This window comes from Rhinoderma darwinii, chromosome 1 (genome assembly GCF_050947455.1).
Source record: "Rhinoderma darwinii isolate aRhiDar2 chromosome 1, aRhiDar2.hap1, whole genome shotgun sequence".
Lineage (NCBI taxonomy): Eukaryota > Metazoa > Chordata > Amphibia > Anura > Rhinodermatidae > Rhinoderma > Rhinoderma darwinii.
The window spans coordinates 481,262,532-481,276,224 of NC_134687.1; the positions used below are offsets into that span (position 1 = coordinate 481,262,532).

Consider the following 13,693-nt stretch of genomic DNA (forward strand, 5'->3'; position numbering starts at 1 on the left):
CTGAAAGCGTGACAAACGACCAGCTACTGGACTACATCACCAAAGATCTACCCACAGCCCTCAACATTGACCTGGGACGCGACCCCCTCATGATTGAGAGAGTGCACAGGCTGGGACCGCCCAGAACCAGGGGGAATGCGGGAGACAATAGGCCACGTCCAGTAATCGCCAAGTACCTACATCGGGCGATAAAAGAAAGAGTCTTGAGAGCATACAGGCAGCAGGGGAACCTCCACGTGAATAACTCCAAAATCCTGATTTTCCAAGATTACTTGGCGACGGTCGCCCAGAAGAGAAAAGCCTTCGCTCCAATCTGCCGCCTGTTATACGAACAGAACACCCGATCCCAACTTCTCTTCCCGGCCAAGCTGAAAGTGCAAATGGGGGACCGTACGCTGATGTTTGAGGATCCGATCCTGGCCCGCAGAGGCCTCCATCTGGAAGTGCGGGATGAAGGATAATGGAGACCTTTTGAGAGGAAAAGTTAGCCCTCCTACCAATGGACATGTGCTTACCTCACTTACCTTGGCGAGTTAAAGCGCAACCTGCGGCAGTTGTGTTCACAGCAGAACACCAGTTATTTGTTAATGCCGCTATAAGTTTTGTTGTTTTTGTAATGACGGGGGGTAGGGAAACGGACAAGTGAGCCCTAGTCTACCCGCCACTCTGTCCCTGCCTACTTGCAACGACCCGCCCTAGGCGACGGGGTACAACTGGGCGGCGGTCCCTGCGCTCAGTAAGTGCACGACAAACACGACAAACATACAAGGGAATACAAGCAAGGGAAAGGGGCAGTTGCCCACGGCAACACCGTGAGCAACCAGAGTGGTGAACGAGCCGAGTCAAGCCAGGAGTGTGCGAGGTACCAAACGAAGAGCAGAAGAGTAGTCAGTAAGCCAGGGTCTGTATGGAGCAGGATCAAAATAGAAGGAGCTGTAGCTGGGCCAGGAAACCACACGAAAAGAATCACAAGCACCGAGGGACAGGAAGGGCAGGCTTAAATAGACCAAGGGCGGGAGCTAGCTGAGTCTGGCCAGGTTGCCATAGGCTCTCCCACTCCTAAGCCTGCCAGCCTGAGTGGTGGAAGCTGGAGTCCGCCTCAGGGATGTAGATTCAGGTGCTGACTGATTAATTATGGGAGTTAACCCCCGAAGCTGTGATGGGAGGCGTGACTCCCGCTTGTAATGGCATCAGTGGGAAGGGGCTGTACTCGCGGCTCGCTGGGACCGTGAGGTGCAGCATCTGGCTTTCACTACCTTTGATCCGAATCTACCACCTCAACACAGGATGAGTACCCCAAACACACTACACCCTGACACTTTTAGTACCCATCCCCATATTAAATTCCTCTCCTGGAATGTAGCAGGACTGAACACGCCCCTGAAGAGGAAAAAAGTGAAAAAAGTGCTTAATCATCTCAAAAGACTCTCCCCTGACATTATTTTTCTTCAGGAGACTCACTGGAGATCAGGGTCTCAAAGCAACTTGAAAGCCCCGTGGCTAGCGGATTGCCTTTCTGCCTCACATTCTTCCTCTTCGCGGGGGGTCGCGACACTTTTCAGAAGGGACATTCAATACACTGTAGAGAACTCCATAGCAGACCCTCAGGGCAGGTACCTAATACTACATGTCTTAATAGCCGGGATAGCATATTTACTAGTGAACATTTACGCCCCTAATCACGACCAACAAAGCTTTTTCCCAGAGGTTCTCCAAATCATAACAAGCTTCCCCGACTGTCGCTTAATAATTGGAGGCGACTTCAATCTTGTACAATGCCCCGCACTAGACAGGTCCCCTTCTACACCCCAGTCCCAGGTAGCGACCGCCTCCCTCACTCTTCTCATTGACTCCCTCAATGTGTGCGATCCCTGGAGGGTGATGGATTCTGGGGCGAGAGAATACACGTGTCATTCTGTAGCCAATAAAACATTCTCCCGTATTGACTACTTTCTGATTTCCTCCCCCCTGTTTGAGGTGCATTACTCATCACGTATACATCCAATAACCATATCAGACCATGCTCCAATTACAATGTCATTATCCTTATCCCCATCCAATGTGAGAACTAGAATATGGCGGTTTCCTGCGTACATGGCAGATTCTGATGACTTTAAACAGTATCTCCAAACATATTGGAGTCAATTCTTGGACGACAACATCTCTCATACGGATGACTCCCCCTTGTTGTGGGCGACTTCTAAGGCTGTAATGAGAGGTCATGTCATCAGCTATCTGTCCCGTAGGCGGAAAACGAGAAGGGAACTATTTGACGCCTTACATAAGGCTTTACTGACCGCTCAGCGCACATATGCAGCAGATTCCTCTGCGTATAACCAAACTGTTTATCAGACGGCTAGGCATCTACTAGACACATTTGTCCACGATGAATCCCATTGGCAGGTAAAAAACACAGACAATAAATTTTATAGATGGGGGAATAGAACTGGAAAATTACTCGCCACCCTAACTAAGCAAAGACGTCCATTCAAGCCCATTTTATCCCTGCGGCACCCTAACACCGGCTCCCTTGTCACCGATGCTTCTGATATAGCGCAGATTTTCTCCGAGTATTACGAAGACCTTTATAGAGCGGCCCCAGCATCCCTCCCAGATATCAATACCTTTCTGGACACCATAAATTTGCCCTCCATATCTGAAGATCAGCAATCTTTGCTGAACTCTGACATACAGGAGGAGGAAGTGCGACGGGCCATCTCTCTGACCTCCAACGGCAAAACACCGGGTCCGGACGGATTCCCGGCAGAATATTATAAAATACTGGCCCCCCAAATAATCCCCACTCTCACTAATTTATTTAACGACGCCTTTATTCGCCAAATGCCCATTGACCGATTCACAGAGTCTCGCACAGTTCTCTTACCAAAGCCAAATAAGGACCCGTCTCTGGCCCAATCTTATCGGCCAATTTCACTACTCAATCAAGATTATAAATTACTGGCAAGGATAATGGCTGACAGACTCCAGGTTGTTCTCCCCGACCTTTTATGCGAAGCTCAAATGGGTTTCACACAAGGCAGGACTAGTATCAAGAATATAAGATCAGTTGTTGCTGCCACAGTCGTGGCGCAGGAGCAGGATCAACCAGTTAACATGCTGATGAGCCTTGACGCTGAGAAGGCCTTCGACACTGTCGCGTGGCCTTTTCTCGATGAGGTAATGGAGCAAACGAGCCTTGGATCGACTGTTACTCAATTCCTGCAATCTCGTCGTGTTGGGTGTGCAACTAGTGTGACGGTCAATGGGCATAACACAGCTCCGATAGATATTTTTAGGGGCACCAAGCAGGGTTGTCCCCTATCCCCCCTCCTTTTTAATCTCGCCTTAGACCCCCTCTTGCGCCATCTCTCCCAGACATCTACTTTTCAGGGCATTAAACTACGTAATATAGAAATAAAAGTGGCCGCTTTTGCAGACGACATTTTACTAGCAGTATCTAACCCCAAACAGGTTCTAGACCAGGGGTGGGCAAACTTTTTGACTCGCGGGCCACAATGGGTTCTAAAATTTGACAGAGGGGCCGGGCCAGGAGCATTTGGAGGGAGTGTTTGGGCCGGATATACTAAAGCATTAAATGTAGTGTGTGCAAACCTCATAGCACAGTAAGAACACTACAACCCAATTTATTAACTGTCTTTCAAATGTGAAAAATAGCCCTTATCAGTTAATAAATTTGTCTCAAGGAATATGCAAGATATGGCATTTACATACTATTTCGCAGATACTGGGAGGAGGAAATGTAAATAGATTAAAATAACATACGCACTGTGATTTATCAAGAAAAAAGTTCTGTTGACTCTGTAAATTAGCTGCCAACCTCTGAGCAGTAGCCGCCCGTTCTTGTGTTGACTGCTTGCTAGCATAGTTTGCATGCTTCGTGGCAAAGTGACGGCTGATATTGTACTCTTTGAAAACCGAAGGGCTTAATGGTGACGTGAAACGAAGTGAAAATTAAAGTGAAATAAAGAGAAATACGCGCCACATTAACCCCTTAATGACCGGGCCATTTTGCACGTTAATGACCAAGGATTATTTTTTGTTTTTTCATGGTCGCATTCCAAGAGTCGTAACTTTTTTTTTATTACGTCGACATAGCCGTATAAGGGCTTGTTTTTTGCGGGACGAGTTGTATTTTGTAATTGCACCATTTTTAGATGCTTACAATATATTGATTAACTTTTATTAACTTTATTTTAGGAGAGAATTGAAAATAAGCAGCTATTCCAGCATTAATTTTCACGTTATAAATTTATGCCCTTTACTATGCAGCATAAATAACATGTTACCTTTATTCTACGGGTCGGCACGATTACGAGGATACCAAATATGTAAAGGTTTTATATGTTTTCCTATGTTTGCACAATAAAAACCCTTTTAGAAAAAAATTACTTGTTTTTGCATCGCCGCGTTCCAAGAGCCGTCATTTTTTTATTTTTCCGTCGATGTGACCGTATGTGGGCTTGATTTTTGCGGGCCAATGCGTAGTTTTCATTAGTACTATTTTGGGGTACATAGGACTTATAGATTAACTTTTATTTTTTATGGGGGGAATGGGAGAAAAGAGAGAATTTTGCCGTTGTTTTTTGGACGCCGTACATCCGGCGGTTTCATTAATGTGTTCATTTTATTGGTCAAGTTGTTATGATCGCGGGGATACCATATATGTGTATGTGTTATTTGTTTTGACACTTTTACTGAATAAAACCACTTTTTGGGCAAAAAAAGTAGTTTTATTTGATTTTGACTGTAATTATTTTATTTTTTTTCAACAAACTTTATTTAACTGATTGACATTTTTTTTTTAAGTCCCACCAGGGGACTTCACTATGCGATGTGCCGATCGCATATATAATGCTTTGGTATACTTAGTATACCAAAGCATTATTGCCTGTCAGTGTAAAACTGACAGGCAACCTGTTAGGTCATGCCTCCGGCATCGCCAAACAGGCAGTTGCGGAAGACAGACCTGGGGGTCTTTGTTAGACCCCCGGCTGTCATGGAAACCCGACGGCGACCCGCGATTTGTTTGCGGGGGCGCCGATCGGGTGACAGAGGGAGCTCCCTCCCTCTGTCAAACACATTAGATGCCGCTGTCACTATTGACAGCGGCATTTAATGGGTTAAACTGCCGGAATCGGAGCGCGCTTCGATTCCGGCAGTTGCAGCAGGAGCCAGGCTGTGTATAACAGCCGTGCTCCTGCCGCTGATCGCGTGGGTACACTGGCAGTACCCGCGCCATCACAGGACGGATATATCCGTCCTCCTGCGCGAACTAGCAGCTGCTGAGGACGGATATATCCGTCCTTCGGCGTTAAGGAGTTAACAACGGTCAATGTGTTTTGAGTGCGCCATCTATTGGGAAAACGTGGGCATTGCAGGGAAAGGGGAAAAAAAAGGAGGTTTTTACTATGATTTGGACAAGTTCGGCGGGCCGGATTAAAAAGCCTAACGGGCCGTATGTGGCCCGCGGGCCGTAGTTTGCCCATGTCTGTTCTAGACCCTCTTTTGAGTGAATTGGAGGGGGTGGGGCGACTGTCCGGTTACACTCTGAACCTAGATAAGACAGAAGCGATGTTGCTGAAAGGCCCCTCCACACCCCTGTGGTCACGCAAATTCCCATTTAAATGGAACTCTCAGGCCCTCACATATCTAGGAGTCCGAATCACGAAACGCCCGTCCGCACTCTATAGCACCAACATATCGCACTATATAACGGAACTGGAGAAGACGCTCCTCTCCTGGAAACACTTTATACTCTCTTATCTGGGCAGGGCTAATCTACTCAAAATGACAGAATTCCCACGCCTCCTGTACCTCTTCCACACTCTCCCAATTTACCTCACACCCAAAGACGAGCGCAGAATCAACTATCTCTATAGAACCTTTATCTGGGGCGGGAAAAGATCCAGAATAGCCTACATCATCCTGCAACAGCCCAGGGGTAACGGGGGTATCAACTTCCCCAATATTAAGCACTACAATTTGGCAGCTCTATATCGGTATATCTCTGACTGGATCCACAACACCTCCGTATACACCTCCTCACCTCTAGACTCGGCATTGTTCATGGGGAACGCTTTATCAGGACTCTTGCATCTTCCTTATGGGAGCCTGACGAGGGAAACGAGGGCCAACCCCTTACTATTTACCACATGGAAGGCATGGCAGAAGATAAGATCTCTCTTTCATCTTTCTCCTCTGCTATCTCTTCATATGCCCTTGGTATGTAACCCTGACTTTCAGAGTGGTAACCCTGCTGCCGTCTTCCACAGATGGTACAGGCTGGGGCTCACTTCTGTGGGGCAATTTGTGAACATAGAAGAGCGTAGGATGTTCTCCTTTACAGAGCTATGTTCTAAGTTTCCGGATCACCCGATTGATCTCTTTAGCTATATGCAAGTCAAAAGCTACTTAACAAAGATACTACCACCGCTACCTGACCAAGAATGGAACCCATACTTGCGACATATAACTTTTCAAAACAAAATTATTTTAGGGGTCAAATCACTCGTAATTACCAATTTATCCACGTTCCCTTAGATTATTCTCAAACCCAAACCCCCCTAACCAAATGGCAAACAGACGACCACACGCTCACCTACACAACCATTTTAGCGGCCCTGACACAGGCACATAAATTTCTCCCTTCGGCTCGTTTCCTGGAGATGAGATTGAAAGTCTCCCATAGGTCATATCTAACACCGCATATAGGGCACAAAATAGGAGCCTATCCCACCTCGCATTGCTTCAAATGCCACACACCTGAGGCTAACCTCTATCACTGTCTATGGTCCTGCCCAAATATCCAAACTTTCTGGTCCAGAATACAAGTATTCACCTCTGAACACCTCACAAACTTTGTTCCTAACACAGCGTTATGGGCAATTTTTGGGTACCTGGACCCTGATACTCACCACTGTTCCCCCGGGGCGCATAGACTATTGCACTACGTGGCGGCAGCGGGGGTAAAGGCTATCCTACAAACCTGGCTTCACGATCAGGCCCCGCCGCTCAAAATGTTTCTTGACAAGCTCTCCTATCTGATGAAGATGGATTGGATGGAGGCATCTCTCCACAAAGAGCAAAAGGTCAAGCAATTTTTCAATACTTGGGAATCCTTTATCTCACTCCTCCCGCGGAACGTGCAAATGAAAATAAAACACTGCTTTGACTCCACTATATGGTTTAATGAGCAGGTACTTACGGGGGACGCACCTATATTGTAACGTGTGCTCACTGCGAGTTGATGAGTTGTCGGGGATTTGGATTCTTACGATGCCTGCGGGGGTCACGCCTCTGATCTGCTTAATGGCAATCTCCTTTCTCTGAGACAAAATTCTGGATAACATATCGGTGGGACTGGCACAGGGTATTTGGCTGGTTTCATGCCCATGCTATCGTCACACTGGGGTTGAAAGCCCGACGAGGAGGGGAGAGCCTGCATTTGTCTAATATGTAGATCCCCCCACCTGACCTATTGGATCTATGGATATAATGAGCCTAATAGTAACGGTTATGACTGTTATGTTTTTGTTCCCCTCCCCCCCCTATTTTATTTAATTCCCCTTTATTTTATTTTATTTATTTTCATAATTTTTATATATTTTTTTTTTTTTTTTGCTTTATTCCATTATGTGATCTTTCTTGACGTCATGGATATTTCTCATCCCCCCCTTTTTTTACTTTATGTACCCCTTATTGGAAAATGTTAATAAAAACAATTTTGAAAAAAAACGAGCATTTTTGGCCAAGTTATGACCATTTTTATATTTATGCAAATGAGGCTTTCTAAAGTACAACTGGGCGTGTTTAAAGTTATGTACAAGTGGGCGAGATCACGCTGTGACGTCACTTCCTGCCCCAGGTTCTGCATCGTGTCGGACGAGCGAGGACACATCGGCACCAGAGGCTACAGTTGATTCTGCAGCAGCATCGTCGTTTGCAGGTAAGTCGATGTAGCTACTTAACTGCAAACGCTGATGCTGCTGCAGAATCAACTGTAACCTCTGGTGCCGATGTGTCCTCGCTCGTCCAACACGATGCAGGACCTGGGGAAGTGACGTCACAGCGTGATCTCTCGAGAACACGCTGTGTGTCTGTGCACTGCCAGAAGCTGGGTGTTAACGAAGAGAAGTGGATGATGCTGATTCGTCAGCATCATACACTCCTAGTCACAACGCCCAGCTAGTAAAAGAAGTAAAAAAGCCCAGATGTACATACACAATACACGCCCACTTGTACATAACTTTAAACACGCCCAGTTGTACTTTAGAAAGCCTCATTTGCATAAATATAAAAATGGTCATAACTTGGCCAAAAATGCTCGTTTAAAAAAAACAAAAAACTTTACTCTTATCTACATTGCAGCGCCGATCTGCTGCAATAGGAGATAGGGGTTGCAAAATCTGGTGACAGAGCCTCTTTAATAACTAAATATATCTGCTGCAGATTTTTCATGCTATTTTGTCGAAGTACAGTAAAAAATAGTGTAGTACCGTGTTAGCCAGAAACAATATGTAATGTTAAATACTTTTGTATCAAAAAAGAAGTATTGTGGGTATGATACCTATATTGGCTAAACATTAAAGTCCAAATTTAATGATATTGTGAAATGCTTACGCACTCATTTAACGTACAATTATTGTCCCTTGATTAGAAAAATATCATTGATATAATCTTCTACATAATATCACGTTTATGGTTATAAATGGAATTTATCGTAACACATTTTATGTATTAACCTTTAATTGCTTTCATTCATAGGGTCAGCTTTCGCCAAGGTCTGGTTGTTGGAAGTAAACCCGTTATTCACCCGTTATTATTCTGGCTTCTCCAGAAGACAAATGAGTTAAAGAAGAGAGCGTATTTGGCCCGGTTTCTGGTTAAAATGGATGTCCCTACAGAGTTTCTCCAAGATGACATTGTCTTCGAGACTAACAAACAGGTAGGATTATTTTTCAAATTCTTAGACTTTGTTCAAACGGACGTATTGACTTCCAATTTTAAAGGATCCATGACCGATGTGATGGTTCCACTTTAATCTGTTTTGTAATGAATCCTAACATAAGTCAATGACTTCTCATGAGTTCATTACAAACTGCTGACTGACTGCCTTACAGGAGCAATGTAAACCTAATAGAAGTGAACCATGACGCCAGTGTTATGAGAATCTAAGTAATATATTAATTATAGGATTTGTTATGGTTTTACATACAGACTTTATGCACGGATGAATAACCAACATTAACACCTTAACGACCGCCCACCTGACGGGATAAAAAAGAAACAATAAAAACTATGCCGAGAATCGCTTTTTCCTATATTCACGCCGTAAAAATATATTTTTTTCTACACCCCAAACTGCGAAAAAAATAAATACTATTTCTTCCGCATAAAACAAGGCCTCATATCGCCACGTCAATGAAAAAATAAAAAAGTTATGGCTGCTGAACTGCAGAGGGAACAAAACAGAAAAATTTAGCTGGTCATTAAGGCCTTTTCAGGACTGGTCATTAAGGGGTTAAAACCAACGTTCATTCTGGCACCTAATTAATAGATTGCTTTTTACTGAGGTCAATTCACACTTATTCTAATTGATTAAAAGTTTTTGCTATTTCTTGGATTTCGCTTTTTTTTTTTTAAAAAGGTTTTATTTTCAAAAACTTTTGTTGTACAAAACACGTACCAATATACAATCAATACAAAACAAAAGACATTCAGAAAGGCATTAGTATCAGAAAGAAATGCCAATCTAGAGCAGATGCATTATATAACATATACAAAATAAATGAGAATATCTTCCCCAAGAGCCTAGCTGAATCCAACTACCATACACACACATTCATCCTTATGCTCAACCCCCCCCCCCCCCCACATCCCGACACTTTCAAGTGACAATTAAACCGCAGTCTCTAGAGTCTCCAACCACCTCTATCAAATCTTCCCGAATTTATCCGGACATTTCCTGCTAAGGTAGAGCTTCTTATACATAGGTATATATTTATTTACTAGTTGCGGCCAGTGTATCAAACTCGGGCGTTCTGTGCTCTTCCAAGCCATAATTACAATCTTCCGGGCACAAAACATAACAAAACGAAAGAATATCTTATCATAGTGGTTGTGTATAACATCATCCATAATGCCCAAGAGGCACATCTGAGGGGTATTAAGAAATTCCACCACCTCCGACCAAAAGGGGGCAACTCTGGGACACATCCACACGCAATGTAGAAAGGTACCGACTTCTGACTGGCAGCGAAAACAACTATCCGAAGTCAATGCTCCCATCCGCTGAAGCCTAACTGGTGTGTAATAGATCCTATGCAAGAACCTAGACTGCATTAGAAAATCCCTTGCACTCACCACTGAATCAAAAAAAGAGGATTCCACCTCCCGCCAGTCCTCCTCTGTCAAGGTAGGGACATCATCCCTCCATCGCAAAAATGCCTTTGCACCCATGGATGTAATGAAGGTGTACAATTTAGTGAGAACCCCTGAGAGATGTGTTCACCAATCAGGTCCTGCAATCCAGAGAAACCCACCTGATGCAACGTAGAGCCAAATTGGGCACACCAGGCATGTCATAGCTGGAGATAATGAAAAAAACATGTCCCAGAAATGTTATATCTCTCCTGAAGTTCAGAAAAAGATACCAAGCCAGAATCTGCTTTACATACCTGCCCCAGGAATTTGACCCCTGCCCCTGACCACATCACCGCTCCCGGTAGTAATTCAAGATGAGGCAACCAACAATTACTCCATAGTGGAGTCCTAAGTGAGTATGAGGGGACCGTAGCCACCTTTAGCAGAGCGTGCGCTGTCCTCCAGGCTACAGCCACCGTCCGAAGTGGGATTGGTACACAGCCCGGGGATTTAAATCTGTATTTGAAATTTGTCAGACTTTCATAAGAGGTCATAAGCGCACCTGTCAGTGCAGTGGCTGCATTACTCAGATCTATATCTGTCCACCAACAAGCAATCAGCAGTTGAGAAGCTAAATAATAAATATGAAGATTTGGCGCCGCCATCCCCCCCCCCCGTCGTTTAGGGGCCTGCAACAGACTCAGGCTGAACCGAGGAACTCCACCCTGCCAATAAAATGATCTCAGTATACTATCAAGCTGTTTAAAGAATGGTTTTTTTTTGTAACACAATAGGACAGGCTCGAAATAGATATACAAAACTAAGATAAGTATATCATCTTAAATAAATTAATCCTTCCATACAGTGACAGAGGAAGGTCCGCCAGATGTTCAACTGTATCTCAGTGGCCACCACCAAAGGGTCAAGATTCAGTTCCCTATATCTTGTTAGATTAAGGGAGATCTCAATCCCCAAATATGTAAATTGGGAGACTATCTGCAATGGTACCGGGAGGTCCTGGCGGGAGCAATAACTAGGAGTAAGTGGAAACAAATTTGGAAACAGATTTGGCCCAATTTACCGATAGACCAGAAAAACGACCAAATGTAACAATCAACTCAAAGAGAGAAGCCAAGAAAGGACCATCATCAGCCAAGTACACCAAAGTGTCATCTGCATATAAAGATATTTTTTCCGGTATGCGGCCTCTCGTTATACCATGTATATCAGAGGAATGGCGGATAGCCACTGCCAGGGGTTCAATGGCTAGGGCAAATAACAGCGGTGAAAGTTGGCAGCACTGAAAGGTACCACGTCCCAATAAAAAGGAATCGGATATATCCAGATTCATTCTCACCCTAGCACAAGGCCCTTCGTATTGGAGACGAACAAGTGGCAGAAAACTTGGACCAAAATTTAACCTGGAAAGAAGCATCCATAAATAGCGCCACTAAACCGAGTCAAATGCCTTATATTTATCCAGAGAGAGAACGAACTCCGGAGACTCCCCCCCCCCCCCCCCCGCCTCATCAATATTCAGAAACAATATATGTATGTTAATGTCCGTACACTTCCCCGGCATAAAGACCGTTTGGTCAGGGTGAACTGAAGACAATATAATCTTTAATCTATTAGCAAGGATTTTGGCTAGTATCTTAACATCAGAATTAATAAGCGAAATAGGACGGTATGAATCCGGTAGAGTAGGGTCCTTCCCTGGCTTCAACACCACAACAATAAGTGCCTCCCGCATAGATGCCAGTAAACTACCCAACTAAAGAGCACTAGAATAAACGTCACAAAGTCTCGGCACCAAAACATCACTATTGGTCCTATACCATTCACCCGCCAATCCATCAAGTCCCGGTGTTTTACCCGAAGGCAAAGACATTACATTTCTTCAACTATAATGGGGCTATCTAACTCAATGGCCTGAGCAGCTGACAGACACCACAAAGGAAGGGAGTGTAAACCCCGCTCTACAGTGCTTACTGGACCATAACATTTGGAACTATATAGTACAGAATAAAAATCACAAAAGATCTGATTTATCTCCTTCGGGGTAGTACATATCACTCCTTCTAAGGATAGAACAGATGGAATGGACACACAGGGACACTCTGAGCGCTATAGATATGCCAGGAGTTTACCGTTCCTATCCCCGAATTCAAATACAGATGCTTCAGTAGCTAGTACTCATTTCTTAGTCTGCTCAGTGTGTATAAGAAGCAACTCTCTTTGGGCTCCCGCCCACCGACTCTTGGTGTCAGGTCGGGGGTTCGCAATATAATCTTGTTCAGCCCGTTGGACCTCACATGTCAAGAACCTCTCTTTGGCCCAGAGGGTCTTCCTATATTTAGCCACTCCTGCTACAAATTCTCCTCTCGCCGTAGCTTTGTATGCATCCCACATAACTAGCTGGTCTGGGTGGGAGGAATTGTTTTTTGGATTTCGCTCTTTACAGTATCTTCACACTTCTTTGGCAAAATATAATTACACGTGCAGATATCGTCTTTGTTTACCATCTTTAAACAACCACCTATCAACAATACAGCTTTAGGCCCCATGCACACGTCCGTTAAAATTCTCCGTAATATGGTCTGCAATTACGGACCCATTCAGTTCTATTGGCCGCAGACACCTTTCCGTATCGCTATGGATGGGTGTCCGTGCCGTAGAACTGTGGAGCATGTCCATTCTTTCGTCTTTCGTGTTTTACGGGCTGTGCTCCCATACTTTGTGTGGGAGCACGGCCCGAAAATGCGGGTGGCCGCCAGCAGCCGGCTGTTCCTGCAATCGCGGGCTGTGATTACGGACACGGCTGTGTGCATGGGGCCTAAAACGGAGCAATGGTCAGCAGTATAGGGATGGATGATCTTTCCTATAATGGTTCGTCCTCACTCATTTGCATCTTGTTAGCAACACATCCCTTGTTAATACAGAGAGATGTTCTGCAGACTAACAGACATTTTTTTTGCTGGATAAAAGATGCGATCAGCCGATGAACAAGCGCCAGCTCGGTAATCGGCTGATCTTTGCCCAGTAATCGACTGATCTTTGCCATGTAATCGGCTGATCAGTGGCCTGTTTAAAAGGTTTTTCAGGGAATAAGCAAAAAGAAACACTTAAACATTTAAGCATCAAATCATTTTCTATTTTTGTTAATTATGGAAAGACTGAATGAAGTGGGGGAGATGTTCCATAAACATGAACTGTATGTGTACGTGAATTTGACACCAGAACTGCTTTTATTCAGTCATGCTATATTCACGTTACACCTTTTGTCACTAGTACAGTCCTTCTGTATTGA

At 44.5% G+C, this 13,693-nt stretch overlaps 1 protein-coding gene across 3 annotated transcripts in view; it reads left to right on the plus strand.

Moving 5' to 3' along the window:
• IFT81 (intraflagellar transport 81) overlaps window positions 1–13,693 on the plus strand; it is a 156,973-nt gene that overhangs the window by 26,719 nt on the left and 116,561 nt on the right. For all 3 annotated transcript variants that reach the window (XM_075834517.1, XM_075834508.1, XM_075834520.1), the window contains one exon: window positions 8,785–8,965. In XM_075834517.1, coding sequence (XP_075690632.1) covers window positions 8,785–8,965 — 181 coding nt within the window. The remainder of the gene's footprint in view (window positions 1–8,784; window positions 8,966–13,693) is intronic.